Here is a 20,803-nt window from a genome sequence, read left to right as displayed (position 1 = left end):
TAGTAAATGACAATTTACTATAATTCAGACAGTTCAGACAGTTTATAAATACCTGCTGGGAATTAGCTGAATTACCAAAAACACAAGGCAGATAGAAAATGAGGAAATTTTACTTAAGTGATCTGTTATGACACTAAAGTTGAGAATAAAAGATTTGCATCAAGCAAGATCCTTCCAATGTGTTACATTAATTACTAGCTAGAGGCCTTAGTACTGCTATTTTATCAATAAGGTTACCATTCAAGAAAGGCAAGAATAAAATGTTAAGAGTATATAGCATGAGCAAATAATTCGTACCAGAGAAGCTTAAGCAAGTGCTCTAAACCACTACCTATGTGGGAAAAAAGAATGCAAGAGAATTACTATACACATGGTACCTCTTTTAAAGGGTAGGTTCTCAACAACTTTTTTTTAATGAATAAAATAGAGAATGAATGAATTAACAAATGAGTTAGCTGGTCAATGGCTAGGTTAGGGTGATACAATCTTTCTACAATAGTACAAATTGCTACTAGCTTGGGATCAACATCCACGTCTGTGTGTCAGGTCTCTGACACACCAAGTACTTTACAAATTCCTATTCACATTCTCTTAGCACTTAGCAAAGTGGTTGTGGAATACCATGAAACAGACATATCAGTGGCCAAGAGAACAAAAAATAAAGTATGGCACAGAAGTTTCAAGGAGTTATCATGGATTCTTACTTATCACAGAGAAAAGCATCCTCATCAAAATATTTTTTTAGGCCTAAACTGTTACAGTGGTAGACATTCTCATTCATTGATTCTCAAACAGAGTGTGTGAAATACTGATTTGATACAGTTTGGGATCTGTCAGAAATAATTTTTCAGTAATAGCAGTAGGTTTAAGGGTAGTTTAGTGCTTTAAAAAATTAATTTGGATTCTGGGTTAACCAATGGCATACTTTTTTGAGTGTAAAAAAAAAAAAAAAAGAGAGGGTATAGGTCCAGGTAACCTGCCAGGGCTTGAATAAATTCCAGTACATGTAATCAACGTGAGTATTACCCTCCACGTTTACCTCAGCAGAAATAAATGATTGAGAATAGTTATTTTGTTGCTTCTGTCCTATAGAGTAGATGAAGAAGGGTGGTACATAAGGAATTACAAACACTTCCTAGAGTATGCTTCCAAAGGACTACATTTTGGAACAACATCAACAACAAAATCTCAAGCAAAAACTTCTTACCATTTCTTCCTTTAAGGATTGGAAATAGATTTCATAAATGTGACCTCTTCAGGAATTAGCTAAGTATTAGTTGAGTGAAATGGAGGATTCAGGATCTAGTTCATTTTTTTTCTCTGTACTAATAGGGTGTTTCATGCTACTTACTCTGTGGAAAGTTATGGATCACGTTACTGACTTTGTGACATCAGAAGATCTAGAATATGCCTATTTTGCCTACTACCCAAAGCAATCTACAGATTTAATGTGATCCCTATCAAATTACCCATGACATTTTTCACTGAACTAAAACAAATAATCCTAAAATTTATATGGAACCATAAAAGACCCAGAATTGCCAAAGCAATCTTGAGAAAAAAAGAACAAAGCAGGAGGGATAACCCTCCCAGCCTTCAGACAATACTACAAAGCTACAGTAATCAAATAGCATGGTATCAACACAAAAACAGACATAGAAATCAATGGAACAGAACAGAGAGCCTAGAAATAAACCCACACACCTACAGTCAATCTTTGAAAAAGGAGGCAAGAATATACAATGGAGAAAAGACAGTCTCTTTAGTAAGTGTGTTGGAAAAGTTGGATAGCCACGTGTAAATCAATGACATTATAACACTGCCTTCATATCCTACACACACACACACAAAACCTTCAAAATGGCTTAAAAACTTTAATATAAGACAGGACACCATAAAACTCCTAGAAGAAAACATAGGCAAACGTTCTTGGACATAAATCATAGCAGCATTTTCTTAGGTCAGTCTCCAAGGCAATAGAAACAAAGGCAAAAATAAACAAATGGGAATAAGCAAACTTATAAGCTTTTGTACAGCAAAGGAAACTGTAAACAAGACGAAAAGACAACGTTCAGAATGGGAGAAAATATTTGCAAACAAGGCAACCAACAAGGGCTTAATTTCCAAACTATATAAACAGCTCATACAACTCAAAAACAAAAAAAGCAAACAACCCAATCAAAAAATCAGCAGAAGACTTAAACATTTCTCCAAAGAAGACATACATATGGCCAACAGACACCTGAAAAGATGCTTAACTTTGCTAATTATTAGAGAAATGCAAATCAAAACTACAGTGAGGTACCCCCTCACACCAGTCAGAATGGTCATCATTAAAAAGTCTACAAATAATAAATGCTGGAGAGGGTGTGGAGAAAAGGGAACCCTCCTGCACTGTTGGTGGGAATGTAAATTGGTACAGCCACTATGGAAAACAGTATGGAGGTTCCTCAAAAAACTAAAAAGAGAGTTATCATGTCATCTAGCAATTCCATTCCTGGGCACTTATCTGGGGAAAAAACCCAAAAGTTCTAATTCAAGAAGATACATGCACTCCAATGTTCACAGCAGCACTATTTACAATAGCTAAGACATGGAAGCTACCCAACTGCCTGTCAACAGATGACTAGTTTAAGAAGATGTGGTATATATACATATACGCAATGGAATATTACTCAGCCATAAAAAAGAATGAAATAATGCCATCTGCAACAACATGTATGGACCTAGAGATTATCACACTCAGTGAAGTAGGTCAGAAAGAGAAAGAAAAATATCATGACATAACTTACATGTGGAATCTAAAATGTGACACAAATGAACCTATCTACAAAACAGAAACAGACTTACAGACATAGAAAACAAACTTATATTTACCAAAGGGGAAAGGGGTGGGGGAGAAAAGAGGGATAAATTAGGGCTTTGGGATTAGTAGATACAAACTACTATATATAAAATAGATAAATAACAAGGTCCTACTGTATAGCACAGGGAACTATATTCAATATCCTGTAATAAACCATAATGAAAAAGAATATGAAAAAGATATATAAATACACACATACATATACGTATATATAAATGGAATCACTCTGCTATACACCAGAAAGTAACACAACATTATAAATCAGCTATACTTCAATTTAAAAAATAGAATAAGCCTATTTTACCATTGCTTCTAACATTTAACTATTCTGAAATGATTATTGATTCTTCAGAATAGTTTTAATATTAAATATAGCTTCTCTAAAGTGGAGATGTGTTTAAGAAATTGCTCTACTATGCAGGTTTTATCTAGATGTACAAGATATCAAAACCTGAGTCTTTCTGCATGACATGATACATATCAGTTACCGAAGTATGCATGATCTGCCCAATAATTTACAAAGGAAATATACACAATTCTTGAACCTTCTCATTTACTTGTAGATCATAAAGCATTTGAGAGAATAAGGAAGGAGGGAGGATTTGTGAAAAGACTTCCATCGAAGGGAGGTTTTCTCATGCTGTGAGTCTCCATAAGCACCCCCCCCCACTCCCAAGTTCAGTAAGAGCTTGATGGCTATCGTCCTATTGCGGGGGAATATAGATTGGTGCCTGACTCATGCCCGAGAAAGCAAAAGTAGCCTGTGGCAGCAAGATCACAGTGGCCTTCACTCCCACAGTCTGTTGGGACAGAAGATGCATAAGATATACACGATAAGGGAGAGCGAGAGCCAAGTTGGGGCCATTTTAAGTCCTCCCCAAGATTCCCTCTGGCAAAGTGAGAGCTCTCCAACAGCAAAATCTACATGGAATCATCCACCAGCGATCCACGCAGAGTGGAGGGAATGACAACTGGAGAAACAGATTCCATCACTCAAAGTCTCAGGAGTTCCAAGTGGATAGACCTAACAGGAGTCCCTGTAGAACCCATGGATACGTACAGGATAGAAAGATGCATCTGTAAACCTCTGACAGCTCCAGGGGCTGGACCCAGATGGTCTTATCTGAACTGTATGTATGTTCAGTGGCTGACTGCTAGATTAAAGGATGAGTATGAATTTGTCAGGCAGGACAGTGGTTTAGCAGAGCGCTCAAGAGAGGGTAAACAGCATGTGCAAAGGCATGGACCTTCAGAGGCTAGTGAGGCCTGTGTGACCGGGAGATGCAGGGAGCTGGTGGTACAGACGCAACTGGGTCTAATGCCAAAGCTCTTGCAAATCAGGCCAAGAAATTTGATTTTTTTCCCTGTGGACAAAAGGAGCCCGGTGGTGTTTTAAGTCTGGAAGTTATACGATTAGATTTCTTCTGACAACACAGGTAGCATTACAATGGGGAATTCATTATAATGAATTTCAGTAGGGACTCTTGGTGACAGGTGAGCTGCTGCAATAAGACACACAAGAGAAGACTGAAGAGGGCTGGGAGCAAGGCGTGGCCGTGGGGCTGGATGGGAGCAGCAGGTGTAATAAGACTTTTACGAAATAGGATTTTCTCGTTTTGGTAACTGGCTGAATCACTGCGTGAAGAAGAGGGAAGCTTCGAGGATGACTCTGAAGACTGATGATAATACTCTCTGGGCCTCAGTAGGCTTTTAAAAAATAGTATATCTATATCTATTTATCTTTCATTTCAGACTAAGACATTTTTTTCAAAATTGTTAGGTATTTCCACATGTACTTGAAAACAGATATTCTATAGCAGCTCTAACCAAGAAGACTGCACAAAAGGAACAATGAAAACAACAAAAAGCTATCAGAATTTGAGAGCAGTTTTTGGCCTAAAATAGAAGGAAAATACTCCGAGAACCACAAGGTGAATATTTTGGCACTGTTTTAACACGCACAATAAATAAAACATGGAAACGTCTGCATGGGGCATTAACAGACTCAACGAATACTGGTCCCAGCTTTTTATGATTAGCTACTCACAGATGTTTGCCTTTACAAATATTTATGTATTCAGATTGGTCCTACTGAATAAAAGGAAAACATGAGTGAATAAAAGTACTGCTACAAAAAGAGCTTTCCAAATGTGTATCCCAATAAAAAGTTGCAAAATGCTTCTTAGATGAAGGAGGATTTACCAGTTTCTATTTTTAAGTCACACCATCCTTCACAAAGGCAAAGTACTAAAACATCACGTCTAACATATAAAAGTGTACGGAATAAAAATACCACAAAAATACTTGGCAGCAGCGAGTCCAATCAAAAGTGTGTTCGATGGAAAAGTACCTCAACTAGTCTGAGAAGCTGTCGTTCTAAAAATGTGGATAGTGGAAGGAATGCAGGATTTAGAGTCAGAAGACTTGGTTTTGGATCCACAATTACCACTGCATTATTCTTCAATATTTTCTCTCTATGTGCTAGCCATAAACATGCAATTCACCAGAAAAGGATATAAAATGTCTAACAAAGATATGGAGAAAATGTCATATTTCACTAATAATCAAAGAAGTTGTTTTTTAAATGAAGGTCTAGTCTATTCAATTAGCAAACTGTTTTGTTCTTCAAAAAACTAGTGCTGGGTATTAAGGAGAATTGAGAATTGATATGGGATATAAATTGTTTCAACCTCTGTTGGAAGGCAATTTAGCAACACAGCTCTTGGTCTTATGACTCTCCTAAGGAAGTATCTTAAAATAGAGAAAAGCCTTAAGTAAAAATTTCTTATTGCAATATTATCTATAATGAAGGAAAACTAAATGTAAGCTAAATGTCAAACAGTAAGCACAGTTCAATAAATTTATTTACAGTTTGAATTATGTTCATAAAGATAGAAAAATGTTCATATTATAATATTAATTTGAAAAAAACCTCAGAATTCACAATTTTCTGATTTCAGCATTTAAAATTGAGGGATACAATATAGTAAGCAGTAGAATGGGTACCTTTTTCAATATTTCCTATGTTTCCTAATTTGTATAATTACCACTAATTTTAAAATAGAAGTTTTGGAAATTGCATATTTATTTTTTAAAAGTACTCAAAGTTTTAAAATTATTTTCTAAAACAGTTGTCTAAAATATAACATCTAAAAGCAAAAATTTTACATAAAATTCAAGAACAGCATGTGATTTCTTTTTATATATTAACTGTGTTAATCACAGAAAGGAAATCGATGATATAATTGCCTTTTCTGTACCTTCAGATTATCCGGAAGTTCTGATCGCCCAGCATATCCAGGGTTCATTGTTATAAAGACAGCGCACGTGGGGTCAAGTTTTAGTTCAGTTCCTTCAAACACTAGTAAATCCACACCTGCATTAATACCTGTGAGTAATCAAGAATGAAATGACTTAGCAATTCAACATATAAATGGGACTCATGCCATTCATTACCTCCTATATTTCTACTGTTTTCACACAATGCAGAGATAAACTAGCCCATTACCTCTTTGGAGAGTAAGAATTTGTTGAGCAACCACAGACAGTACTTCCAAATCAATTCTGTTAAACTCATCAAAGCAAGCCCAAGCTCCACAAGATAACAGTCCCTGGGAGAAAAGATCAATGAAATTTTTCAATTTTATCTGATTGAATACTACATTGAAATGTTGTATTTTCACCTCATCTTTTCGCGGATTTAATATCCTATCAAGGAAATTGTTTATTCACTTTTATCTTTAAAGCTTTAAAGACGGCTTATTCTTTTATTACCAATTCATTATTCTGCATGAATAAAGAGTTCAATCAACTGGACAATTTTCCAATTGATTTTTTTTTTTTTACTTTCTGTGTATATCTTTTGGCATTTAGATGTATATCTGTAATTTCATAGCCTTTCTTACTTTTTATTTACAAGCTGATTTTATTTGCATTTTCCTTATGGACTCCATAGAATGGATTGTAATAATCCTTTAAATAAGATGATTTCTGTTGCCAATGAGACTACTCTCTGGCCTGAGCACTTTAAGGACCAACTAACATCGTTTGAGGCACTAGCTTGCAGTTCTAACTCACAGATACCTCATAAGTATGTGCCATTTGGTCATAAGGAAAAACTGGAAAATCAAGCTTGAGTAGCTGAGTCCAAATGTGGACTAACTTTAAAAAATCAATGCAAAACTATTCATTGAATTTACATTCTATAAATTGCATATGTATGTATATGTGTTTCACTGAGTACCTAGTATATGCCAGGCATGATGCATGGCACTTTGTATATATCTTTTATGCAAGGAAACTAAGGCTACATCACATAAGATGTTAAGTATCAATAATTAGTACAATGCCATACATCTAATAGTGGCTGACCTTGGATTTGTGTACAGTTCAATCTATTGAAACACACTGGATTAAACATGAATGGCATGCAATCAAAGAGTAGTACATTTTCATTATTTAGAGAAGACTCTATGACTTAGAAATCGAATACACGATAAAATAAAAGGATTAGAAATCACAGAACAGAATGCTTATGAAGTCACATGTTCAAACAGTTATACAGATTGTGAGGTTCTTAATAGTAAGACCTATGTCTTTTTTATTTTGTACCCCCATTATTCAGCATGATCCTAACACAAAGTGTCCATATGATCAATACTTATCAATAATCAAATTTAATATTATATGAATCTATATCAAAGAATTAAGAATATCATTATATAGATTTGAAAACTTAGCACATACCAGACTTTTCTTTAAACATTTAGGAATATAGTGGCTATTCAAACTACACATAGACTCTTTTAGATTTGCTGTTTATTTCTTCAATCATTACAAGGTTGTATATCATGATAGAGGATGATTAAAATAGTTACTGGTCACTCAAATGTTTTCTTCATAGTTTATTCATTATAATATTTTCTTTTCTTTTATTCTAATTGTTTCAGCATCACAAATGTAGAGACTTTTTATGCTCCAAATCTATTATAAAATGACTAGGCCATACTTCAGGGAGGAATAGTTTACTGTATGGGGTAAGGTTGTTATATTGTTAGTTTGTGTATTTTTTTTTAACATTAACTTTTTCTGGAGATACTTTTGAAAAGGATTACAGAATCTTTAAAATGTACTTTGAAAAGTATAGAAAAATAGAAATCAAATAAATAAGTACAGCCCATAATCCCACATGGATAATTTTGTGTTCAACTGTACCACCTAATATTTTAAGGAATAACAGGCTGTAGCAACAAAGCACTAAAATGATCAGATGTTCATAGGTTACACCAATGAACTTAGGGACTTTATACTTTTAACTCCCCTTTTTGCAATCTTACAGACTCATAAGAGTGGGAATCTGGGGCTTCCCTGGTGGCGCAGTGGTTGAGAATCTGCCTGCCAATGAAGGGGACACGGGTTTGAGCCCTGGTCTGGGAGGATCCCACATGCCGCGGAGCGGCTAGCCCCGTGAGCCACAATTACTGAGCCTGCGCGTCTGGAGCCTGTGCTCCGCAAAAAGAAAGGCCGCGATAGTCAGAGGCCTGCGCACTGCGATGAGGAGTGGCCCCCACTTGCCGCAACTAGAGAAAGCCCTCACACAGAAACGAAGAGCCAGCACAGCCATAAATAAATAAATAAATAAATAAAAAAAAAAAAAAAAAAAAGAGTGGGAATCTGACTCAGAATAAGAAAAAACAAAAGAAGGATTTCAAGTTCACCAAAAAGATTAACAAAAAAACAAAAGAAAGATTTCAGGTTCACCAAAAAGATTAATTAGAATGTGTCTATAAAAGTAAATCATTGAACTTGTTAATGATTAATGAACTTGTTAATATTAACTTGTTAATAACAAGATCTACCGGACAAAGAAGTTTTTAGATACCAAAATTTTTACATGATGCAGTGGTTCTCAAACTTTTAGCTGTCCAGTATACTGGAGGGACACCACTCATTCATTTCTATCAGTAATATTGACCCATTATAGCAAGGACTGTAGGTAGAGCTCCTTCTCAAATAAGCTTTTGATATAACCCTACTTCTCTCGAGAATTACTGAGATAATACTTTTAACTTTGCTTAAACTACAGTAAATCTTTTATTTGCATCAAGTTATGTTTCATTATGAATAGCCTTTCTGAGAAGTTATCATATTGCAAATGACGAGTCAACTCAAACCTTAAAGAATTTTCCTAAAGCCAGATAATCCAACCCATCAGAACAGTTGAAAACAACACATTGTTTGGCTACAGCTTTGGCTAAATCTTTTGTAGTTTCAGTCTTTCCAGTTCCAGCTGGCCCCTCAGGTGCTCCTCCAAGGTGCAGATGAAGGGCTCCAAATAAGGTTCTGAAATATAATAAACAATCTTTGTTGAATAATGTGATCTTTATATACATTCTGAAAAGAGGAAGAATTTAAGCTGAGAGCCAAATTTTCCACTTCCTCATCAATAATTCCTTCCTTCCTACTAGTCTGTGAAAATCTTTGGGCATTACTTTTGTCTGTTATTATGTTTTACTTCTGAATAGCATATATGACAAAAGCAGAACAAATTCAGTTTTGAAATTCAGTGCTGATTTCTGGTCAATACGGAGAATTCAGCTGACCCTGAGTCACCCAATCCCCCTACTGCAAGCATATGGAAATGCTACATAAAAGAAAAATATAACAACTTTAGAAATATATAGCCATTTTTGAACAAATGAAAAGGAAATTATCAATGAAGAGGGAATGCATAGCTGGAAAAGTAATTAGGTGCTAAAGCTGTAGAGGTGCACATTGGTTTAGAATTTGCATATAAACACAAGTGTATTTATACCCACATAGAAAATAAATCCTTAGAACTGAGCAAGCTGAGGAGCTGGAATGGATTCACTATTTAAAGCTAGAAGACTTGAAAGGCTGCCTTGTGTGTAAATGGGAACTAAAATTACTCCAGCAACCTACTCAAGAGACAAAGAAGAATCAACTAAGGAAGAGACAGGAAGCTTACCCTTCATACAGTGCCCAATAAGAAATCTACATTTCATGGAGGGTGGGATCCAGTTTCCATTACTGATGGGCACATGAACCCAAAATGAGAAATTAACATTAAAATTTTGTTCTGAAAACCCTAAAGCCCTCCACAGAGATAAATGTAAAACTGCTCCACATGGACACCTCCACAGCTGAGAAAATGTTAAGACTACACGGGGAAACAACCTCTACTAAATTTAGCTCACAGCTAAAACTGGAAAGAGAGATCAGAATTAAGAATCAGACTTGCAGTGACAAAGGCAGTTGGACAATGGTCTGGGAGGGTTACTGCACATATGGCACTCTGCCTTCTTTGGTATCCTATTGATTTTTTTAAAATAAGATTTTAAATAAAAAGCAATACACATCAGAAAATTGTGGGGAAAAACAGAAGCCAATTTCATAAGAGAGGCAACTTGGAATCTAGCAATGAAAAATACAATCACTGAACTTTTGAAAACTCAGTGAACAGAAGAAATAGTGGAGAAAACCTAAAGAAACAGAATTATGCACTAGAAGATAAATATGAGGAAATCACCCAGTGAGAGAAGTCAACTAGAAGAAAAGTTAAAGACATAGAAGGAAGAAGGAAGAGAATGGGGAAAAGGCAAAATTCAAAAAACAATGGCTAAGAATTTTCCAGAATTAAAGATATTAATTGAAAAAGTCCCAAGTAGGATAAATAAAAACTCATCCACATCTAGTAACATCCAGTGAACATCAACAATAAAGAGAAAACCTTAGAAACTACAATGGAGAAAATTACCTATAAAGGAATAATAATTAGAATAACAGAATACTCAGCAGGAGTGATGAATGCCAATAGAATAATATCTTTGGAGAGCTGAGGGAAAATTACTGTTCATCTACAGTTTTACACCTAACTAATTTATCATTTAATAATCTAGTGAAGACTAAAAGAAAAAAAAAAGAGAAGAAGAAGAAGAGAAAGAGGCAATTTTACATAAATACTGGTATAGCTCACTACTTACAGAGCCTCACTTGAACAATTACTAAAAGCTATTGCCTAGTAAGGAGAAAAATTAAACCAGAAATCAGACAAAGAAAGAAGCAATGGCAAGTAAAGACAATGATAAAATTTTTGGTAAGCCTACATAAATATTAGTTCTAAAAAAATGTGTAACAGTATATAAACACAGATCGTTCTGTGTTACAATTTTGACTAAAACTCCAAGCTGAGAGCTTTAAAATATTTAAAGTCAAGAGAATGCCTGCAGCTTCTCCTGATGGCAGAGTAGGAGAAAACAGGGACAGTAAGGAAGATCCACTCTTACTGATGACAAAACAAATGTGTGTATCATCTGGCCAGATCTAGATCCCACTGGAAGGGAACCAGATTTGAGTCAAACTGAATGGGACCCTGTGAAGGAGGCCCATGTAGAATCACAGGAGACCCCAGGAAGAGGGTCAGTGTGTGGTGGACCTCAGCAGAGGCTGAAGCAAAAGTCACCAGCAGCCAGTCAGAGAAGGCATTTTCCGCAGGTGGGAGAAGCAGGTGACTGCAGGCTCCCATAGAACCCACATAAACATCCCCTGGGAGATCTGGTACATCTAGACTTGTGCCATCAAGGAAGGCACTAAACAGCCAGGAGATAGTTGTCACCCAAGACACCTGGCACCTATAAACCTACCTCTCCCTTTCCTTCTCCTCTCCTCCATCAACCCCCAACACTAGAGGAGCTAAAAGATGAGCTATTGAGGGATGAATGCAAAGGACAGGGACAAAAATGACAAAAGACTGACCACATTTACCTTCCCAAATGCAGGCCATGACCTTGAGTCAAGCTCGAGCTGGAGGGGAAGGGGTGTTTTAAACTGGTTGAAAAATAGTAACTTTAATTTTAGACCTAAATGGACTTTTAGTACCTGAAAATAATAACACTATTCATTAACATATTAAAGTTGCCAGAAAGAGTAGGGAATCTACCCTAGATTTCATCCAGAAATGGGGGAAATATTTGATAGAGCAAGTTTAAAAGAATGGTGATAAAAAAGAACAAAATTGCTTTCTGCTTGCATCCTAAGACTGGTTTTGTCAATAAACTAGTTACAGTTGGGAGAAAATGAAAAAACAAAGTTTAATTTAGTATTTGACAATAATTTGGAATATGGGAGATGGGACCTTGGAGTTAAAAATAAAGGTCTTTTATTATTCAGAAGGACAATAAAAAACAATGTACATGTAAATACCTATGAGATATCTGATGGAGATATCCAGCAGGCATGTGTGTGGAGAAACTTAACAGGAGAGAGACTTTGGCTGGCAGTACAGGTTTGGGGATCTTCAGGATGTAGGCTGTCAAAGCCTAAGAATGGATGAGGACATTCAGGAAACCATGACACATGAGACAAAACAATACATGAAAACAGAATTCTAGAAAATTCCTTGGGGAAGGAAGAAGGATGTCTCAAATGATCCAAAAGGAAGAGTCAGAAGTTTCAAGAAAGTAGAAATGAACAAAGTAAAAAAATAACAGAAACACCTGATAATACTTAGAGCTCTAGAGCTGAGAGGAAGACACCAGCAAAGAAAGCAACTGAAGGTCATGTTGAGACAAGAATTAAGGGTCTAGACAAAGATAACAGAGGATACATTTGGTGCTTAAAAAATTGAGTGATTTAGGAGTGAGTGAAAATTGTTCCAATTAGATCTTTAAATTAATGAGTTTACCTGTAACACCTGTCAGTGAGTGGAGTAATCACCAGCCTAGGAGAATTACCCAGATATTCATATCCGTATCGTAAACCAGCATTGATCATCTTTGTTTCTAAATGATTTTCCTAGTACAAATCAGATAAAATGAAGTTAGCTTAAATAATAAAAATTTGAATAATATGAAACCTCAAGCTCTTAAATAATAGCCATGTTGTAAACACCTTTAAATTTCACTTTTCAGACATCACTTAATTCAGTAGAAGAATTCAACATCTAATTTCCTTGGATTAGTAATTGAAGTCACTGGCTTCAATTTTCCCCATAGAACAACTTTGGAAAATGTATTTATTCTTTACCTCTCTTATATTTTCTTTTTTTAAACTTGCTAACACTATTTTATTAAGGTGTAATTAACATACAACATTATATTAGTTTTAGGATACAACATAATGATTCCATATTTATATTTATTGCAAAATGATCACCATAATAAGTCAACATCCTTCACCATACATAGTTAGAATTTTTTTCTTGTGAGAACTTTTAAGACCTACTTTTAGCAACTTTCAAGCATGCAATATAGTATTATTAACTACAGTTGCCATGCTGTATATTACATCCCCATGAATTACTTATTTTATGACTGGAAGTTTGGACCTTTTGACTCCTTTCACCCATTTCTCTCACCTTCCCTACCCTCACCCCCAGGCAACCCCCAATCTGTTCTCTGTATCTATCAGCTTGTTCATTTTTATTTTATTTTATTTTGTTTTTTAGACTCCACATATAAGTGAGATCACATGGTATTTGTCTTTCTCTGACTTATTTCACTTAGTATAATGCCTTCAAGGCCCATTCATGCTGCTGTAAATGTCAATATTTCATTTTTTATGGCTGAGTAGTATTCTATTACACACACACACACACACATATATATATATATATATATATATCACATCTTCTTTAACCATTCATCCATCAATGAACATTTAGTTCGTTTCCATATCTTGGCTGTTGTAAAGAATAATGCAATTAACATGGGTGTGCATATATCTTTTTGAGTTAAGTGTTTCTGTTTTCTTCAGATAAATACCCAGAAGAGGAATTGCTGGATCATATGGTAGTTTTATTTTTAAAGTTTTTTTTGAGGAGTCTCCATACTGTTTTCCATAGTGGCTGCACCAATTTACATTCCCACCAAAAGTACATGAGGGTTCCCTTTTTTCCAAATCCTTGCCAAGATTTGTTACCTCTTGTCTTTTTGAGAACAGCCATTCTACCAGGTGTGAGATGATATCCCACTGTTGCTCTGATTTGCATTTTCCTGACAATTCGTGATGTTGAGCATCTTTTCATGTGCCTGTTGGCCATCTGTATGTCTTCTTTAGAAAACTATCCAGATTCTCTGCCCATTTTTTATTTATTTTTTTAAGTGTCCAAGAGGTGCTTTATTTATTTATTTATTTAACATATTTATTGGAGTATAATTGCTTTACAATGGTGTGTGAGTTTCTGCTTTATAACAAAGTGAATCAGCTATAATATACATATACCCCCATATCTCCTTCCTCTTATGTCTCCCTCCCACCCTCCCTATCCCACCCCTCTAGGTGGTCACAAAGCACAGAGCTGATCTCCCTGGGCTATGCAGCTGCTTCTGCCCATTTTTTGATCAGATTTTTTTTTTGCTATTGAGTTGCATCTGTTCCTTATCTATTTTGGATTTAACCTCTTAACAGATATATAATTTGAAAATATTTTCTCCTATTCAGTAGGTTGCCTTCTCATTTTGTTGATGCTTTACTTTGATATGCATAAGCTTGATATAGTCCCACTTGTTTATTTTTGCTTTTGCTGCCTTTGCTTTTGGTGTCAAATTCAAAAAATCACCAAGACCAATGTAAAGGAGCTTACCACCTATGTTTTCTTGGAGTTTTATGGTTTCAAGTCTTACACTCAAGTCTTTAATCCATTTTGAGTTAATTTGGGGGTATGATGTAAGACAGTGATCCAATTTCATTCTTTTGCATGTGGCTGTCCAGTTTTCCCAACACCATTTATTAAATGTCTTTCCCCATTTATATTCTTGGCTCCTTTGTTGTAAAGTAATTGACCATATATGTGTATGCTTATTTCTGGACTCTTTATTCTGTTCCAATGATCTATGTGTCTGTTTTTATGCCAATACCATACAGGTTTGATTACTTTAGCTTTGGTAGTATAATTTGAAATCAGGGAGTGTGATGCCTCCAGCTTTGTTCTTCTTTCTCAAGACTGCTTTTTGGCTATTTGGGGTCTTTTTTGTTTCCATAAAAAAATATTAGGTTTGTTCTATTTTTGTGAAAAATGCCATTGAAATTTTGATAGAAATTGCATTTAGTCTGTAGATTGCTTTGGGTAGTATGGACATTTTAACAATGTTGATTCTTCCAATCCATGAACACAGATCTTCCCATTTATTTCTGTCTTCTCCAATTTCTTTCAGCAGTGTCTTATAGTTTTCAGTTTATAGGTCTTTCACCTTCTTGGGTAAATTTATTCCTAGGTTATTTTATTCTTTTTGAGCAATTGTAAATTGGATTGTTTTCTTACTCTTTTTGATAGTTCATTATTCTCCTATATTTTCAATCATTTGTTCAACTTGTTTTCACTGTAGAGAGAGTATTATCATCATCACCATTTTATAGATAAGGAAGCTGGTGCCTGAAGAGAGTAAGTAACTTGCCCAAGTCACACAACTGGTAAGGGAAGGATGTAGCATTTGAAACAATCAGTCTACAGTCTGAGCTCCTAACCACTGTACTCACGGCCTCATATGGTTTTCCAGGGTTCTGGTTCTTGTAATTCTTCTCTTCCCACTCCATACCTCCCAAAGCCTTTCACAAAAGTGAATATGATGAGAACTTCTGAGTCTCTATCTCCAATCCTCAGCTCTCTCTTCCCATTCTCAGCAGGCCCAGCCTTGTTCACTGCACTGTTCCTGCTCCTCCTGCCTTCCTGATGGTGACTGACATCACCAACTACATAGATCCCCTGATAAAAACCTTCCTCCAGGGGTTCCCTGGTGGCGCAGTGGTTGGGAGTCTGCCTGCCAATGCAGGGGACACGGGTTCGTGTCCCAGTCCAGGAAGATCCCACATGCCACAGAGTGGCTGGGCCTGTGAGCCATGGCCGCTGAACCTGCGTGTCCGGAGCCTGTGCTCCGCAACGGGAGAGGCCACGACAGTGAGAGGCCCGCGTACCGCAAAAAAAAAAAAAAAAAAAAAAAAAAAAAAAAAATCCTTCCTCCAGATCATGTTTCTGGTTAGTTCAATTGATCAACAAGAGGAAAGTTTAATGACTAAATCAGACTAAAACAGTCTGATTTGTACATTCTTTAGGTGCATCAGGAATCTAAGAACACACTTATAAACTGATTAGTTTCAACATTTTACGAATTCAGCAAGCATAATGACTAATTTCAAATGAGTAACTTTTTATAATTACTCATAGTTTGTGTGCATCTATATATGTATATGTATTTCTATGTAACTATACATTTGGATATAGATATAAACACAGTTTTCAAACACTTGACATATAGTTTTTGGCTGCCTTAATCTTCAATCTGGAGAATGCTTGTTTAGGTATAGTCAGCCATCAGCAAGAAAAATCCTATATTACTGATACTATTTCTCGTGAGCTAGCAAGCACAAATTATATACCTGTGAGCTGAAATTGCTGAGTAATAACATTCAGTGATGTTACTTACTTGCCAATAGTACCTAAGCTGACTTAACCATTCAAAGTCAGAGTCATCACTAACTTTCTTTTTCACAAGTGCTGTGAGAACATCTCTAGCATGGACATCCAGCACCACAAGGGCTCCCAGAGTAACACGATTCTGCTTGGACAATTTGCCACGAACCAAGGTGACAATATCATCAATTTGTTTGTTACACTTTTCCAAGTATTGCTCAAGAGACTGAAAGAAAATAAGATATAATTACTCAGTATGATCAGAATCCTTTTGAACAAAAAATTTTTGACCTAGCATGTATAGAGTATTTTCTACATTTTTATTATAATTTTCCATATGACATAACTTAAAAATAATCAAAAAAAATTTTTTACTACAAAAGTATTAGGTGAACAAGCTTAATCAGGCCAGACATAGTTGACATACATGGTTTGTGCCTACCCAACATCCCCTCCTTTCCATTTCCACTCTTGTATGCTCTGTGGTTTTGTGAGCTCTCAATCATATTGCCCCATCTCCAAGGCAACATGAAGGAGGGTATGTGTGACCCAACAAGAGCCAATCACAGTTCTTTCCAGGGACTGCTATACAGATGGGAAGAAAAGTGCTTTTCACTAGGCTTGGGAGACTCTCAGAATGCCAATGCGAAGCTACTGAAAGCCTTCACCCCACTGCAGAAAAAAGCCTGACAGAGACCAGTAGAGATGGTCAGTAGAGATGGTCATTTCAGTAGAGATGAAAAATAGACAACAAAAGAGAAACTGCAGCAGTGATGAAGCCCTGAGATCCTGATTCTAAATGCTCTACCTTAGATCTCATAAATCCTTCTAGTACTCCTGTGTGAGCTTCTGAGTAGGATTTGTGCCACTTGAAATGTAAAGATCCTAAAAAACAAAACATCTAACATTTTAGTTTACGGTGAGCTAAGGCCAGTTCTAAGGATCAGGCTCTTTTGGGAGGGGTCTCTTTTCTGGTGGGTAAATCTGATTAGTATTTGAAAAAGAGAAGAGGGCTTAGGAAAATCAAATTAAAATCAATGAAAACTGCTGTGCCTAAGGGAAGTGTAAATATGCTCCAGCAGGCTGATGTGGTTAATTTTCCCCACTCTAATAATATTTAATAAGCATTGTGCACCAATGAGTTTATTTCACTCCTTTAGGACCAGGTTAAGTGGTAGCAATGAAACTAAAAATGAGGATTTCCAAGGATGAGAAAAGCTTAAAGGATAGAGTTGGAGACTTGTTTCTTTAAGGGTCACTTTTATTACTCCTTGAAATATTTTATCCTTTTTTTTAGGAAGTCATTTTTTCAAAAGTTTGGTGCTTGAACACTATTCCATTTATATCATTTTCATAATTAATTGCTATTAATTTGCTTCATAAGTAGTGAAAAATAAAATGCTGTCCCACCTATGTTTAAATAACCCCAAGTGTTTAAATTCTTGAAGCCAATTAGTGAATTTAAGTATATTGAGTACACAAATTAGTAAGAATAGTTTTGCTGCTAAGAACACAAACTACGCCAGGTGGGGCATCTTAGTTTCCTAATCAGTAAAAGTCACGATCTTTGAGATCCTTACCAGTTCTCACATACTGTAGTTCCACACAAGGCATAAGATTAAACTTTTAATGTTTGGACCAGATGGTATAAATTATATGTCCATAAGAATTTGTTACTATTTACATTAGCAGAATGTATTTTGCTATACTAGAGAAACAGATTTAGAACTAAAATTTAGCTTCAAACTGTGATGAACTAAGTTCTTTAGGGACTATACTATAATAAATCAATGAGAATTCAGATAAGCTAGATTGAAAAAAATCATGATATTGAATCACTTTTGTTACATGTTATTCATTGTAAACTGTTCTGTACAGTGAACTAATGAATCTAAAGGTAACTATCAATACTTTATATAGTCATCCAAAATAAACCCTGTCTGGAATCATATTTTTATCATACCTAGTTCCCTCTACATACACAATGCTAAATTGACTCAAAATCATATCAATATTTGCAATAACCCAAGCTCTGTGACAGTGGTGATTTTTTCATTCATTTTTAGCCCCTGTAATAGCTCATATACTGACTAGTTCCACTGTGAATATTCCTTGAATAAATAAATGGAAACAGATCCTGAGGGGAATGGGTCCTCTGGAAGTGGGACAGTACAACATGGTGCTATCATAGCATCAAGCTCCAGACAACTTGGACTGTTTGCAGAGAATGGAAATGTCTAGGCTCCTCTGAGGCTGCCAAGAGTCTCCAGTTACTGAATCAAAGATATCAGTTTCAAATGTGAACCACACATTAATTAAGGAAAAAGTCATCAACACACAGAATACTAAAACATGTGCTACCCTCCCATGATAGAAACACATATTAAATTTTCTTAAATCACCAATGCTTTAGAATACTAAAACATGGGCCATCCCCTCCTGATGCTGCTACAGAACCTAAACAAACTGAATATGCATGAGATACAGACAGGGACAAGGTACACAGACAGCAGATGAAGGGCATATTGAAGCAAAGTATTCACAAGCAGAGGAAAAAGGAAAGAATTAATTTTTAAGGACACGTACAATGCTTAATTTCATTCCATGAAATTTAGCTATGTGAAACATCACAAAACACAACAGAAGAGAACAATCCAGCAAGTAACAGCAAAAAAGGCTTGCTAAGTTCCACTAAATTACAGCTTTAGAGGATCTACGTCTACGAAGCTGAGTCCCCCTGGAGTAGTAGTCACTCAAGGCATGGATTCTCATTTTGGCTTTCTCTGTGAATGGCTCCATACGTGCACCATATTACATGAGGGGGATAAAATGGAGTAAACTAATAAATGAGTGAATAAATAACCTCATCTCAGTATCAGTGGATACTGTTGTAAGCCAAAAAAAAAATCTATTTGTATCTGTATAAAATATAGTAAGAACAATATGGTAAGAATTGTAGGCAGATAGCTTTGAGCAGAGGACACATTGAAATGGAATGACCTAAATTGTGTGTCCCTTGAGATACAAATTACACCTGGGAGATAAGTAGAAGCATGAAAGGTTTACACTTAAATTCTCTACCTCAACTACTACCTGTTCCAGAGAAAAATATCGTTTTGACAGACGGGTGGAGGTTTAATAAACACCACATTTAATCTGAAGAAATGTGGAAGATGCCTACAAATTTGTCTTACTTGCTCACATTTGCTTCTTTGTTCCCTCTATTTCCCATAGCGATGAATGAGAAAGTTGGCATAGTGGCTTGGGGGGCCAGCAAGCAAGGAGCGAGATCCAGAAGGCTACATGTCCCCCCAGTAACCCACATTGGTGACAGAGGAATCCCTTTGTGTGGGGAGGCGGCTGCGTGGTAGCTTAAAAGTAAAAAGACGAAGTTTCTGGACCCACTGGGGAGAAAAGAAACATGCACGTAGACAGCCAAGAGCCCAGGAGTATCCCCAAGGGTTTAACTGCTCTAAGGGAAACCCTCATTCCCCATGCTCTGGTTTCCATGAAGACTTTTTCCTAAAAATCCCTGACTTCCTGCCCTACGCCCTTATCCTTTCCTCAGAGGAGAAATAAGTGACCTGTTGGTAAGTTGGAGTGAACTAAGCACGTGTCACTCAGCTCCCTCCTCTATGAGATCCGCCTGCTTACAGAGGATACGAGCCTCTCTCAAACTCAGCACTCACCAGTGCTCAACAATACCTTACAGACAATAATGCCAAACTCCATGTAAAAAATACATTAAAAACTCATGGTTTTAAACAACATCTGCAATTGCTAAATTCCAACTGACCTATCAGTCAACCAAAAGTTCACCGGCTTGGAATCCTACCTTATGGATAAGAATGCTGCTTCTGTTTTTAATATTATTTTAATAGTATTTAATATTATAATATTAAATATATTATTGTTAGAATAATTAAAATTAAGCATCATTCAAAATATTATTATTTACTAAAAATGAGTACACTAAAAATTAAAATAGTCAAAATAAGTCAATTAATATCTTTTGTCTTCATAGGGTAGTTTTACTGAAGATATAAAAGAGAATTATATTATGTATTTCCTCCTAATCTTTCTGAGTTTAGGACATTTCTTTGTCCTATTATTACTGTATTTTTAAAGGCATAAAAATTTATATAATAAAAAGATTAAGGCTCCAGTATGCTTGGCTTTTTGAGTGGATTATCTATTTTTTTTTTTAGAATAATTGTATTTTGGCAATTATAACTATTTTAAAAATGCTGCAAAACCTGTGGGTAATAAAAGCTTACCTTTTGTCCTTTTGCAATAGCTGTTTGTACTTCTGTTGTCCAAAAGGTTTGGGATACACAGAGAACTGTCTGTCCAGGCCAATCTCTTACCCAGTTAATTCGTTCATGTTGTGTATAGGCAAAAAGTGCATCTCTAATTACCTAATTGAAAAAGAAAATGCTAAGGGTAAACAGTTTCATACTTTACTTGAACAAGCTAAAAAATGAAGAGCTAACTCCTGAGTGGATTATCTT

General features: G+C 35.8%; 1 protein-coding gene across 1 annotated transcript in view; it reads right to left on the bottom strand.

Moving 5' to 3' along the window:
- Positions 1 to 20,803, bottom strand: part of DNAH7 (dynein axonemal heavy chain 7) — a gene marked incomplete at its 5' end in the record, with an annotated part of 243,326 nt that overhangs the window by 138,954 nt on the left and 83,569 nt on the right. Inside the window, 6 exons of the mRNA XM_082630414.1 lie at positions 6,127 to 6,254; positions 6,375 to 6,477; positions 9,040 to 9,208; positions 12,570 to 12,679; positions 16,306 to 16,518; positions 20,570 to 20,710. Of these exons, the coding sequence (XP_082486540.1) occupies positions 6,127 to 6,254; positions 6,375 to 6,477; positions 9,040 to 9,208; positions 12,570 to 12,679; positions 16,306 to 16,518; positions 20,570 to 20,710 (864 nt within the window). The remainder of the gene's footprint in view (positions 1 to 6,126; positions 6,255 to 6,374; positions 6,478 to 9,039; positions 9,209 to 12,569; positions 12,680 to 16,305; positions 16,519 to 20,569; positions 20,711 to 20,803) is intronic.

Source organism: Mesoplodon mirus, assembly GCF_964341445.2.
Source record: "Mesoplodon mirus genome assembly, chromosome: 8".
Lineage (NCBI taxonomy): Eukaryota > Metazoa > Chordata > Mammalia > Artiodactyla > Ziphiidae > Mesoplodon > Mesoplodon mirus.
This window is presented reverse-complemented; position numbering and strand designations above follow the sequence as displayed.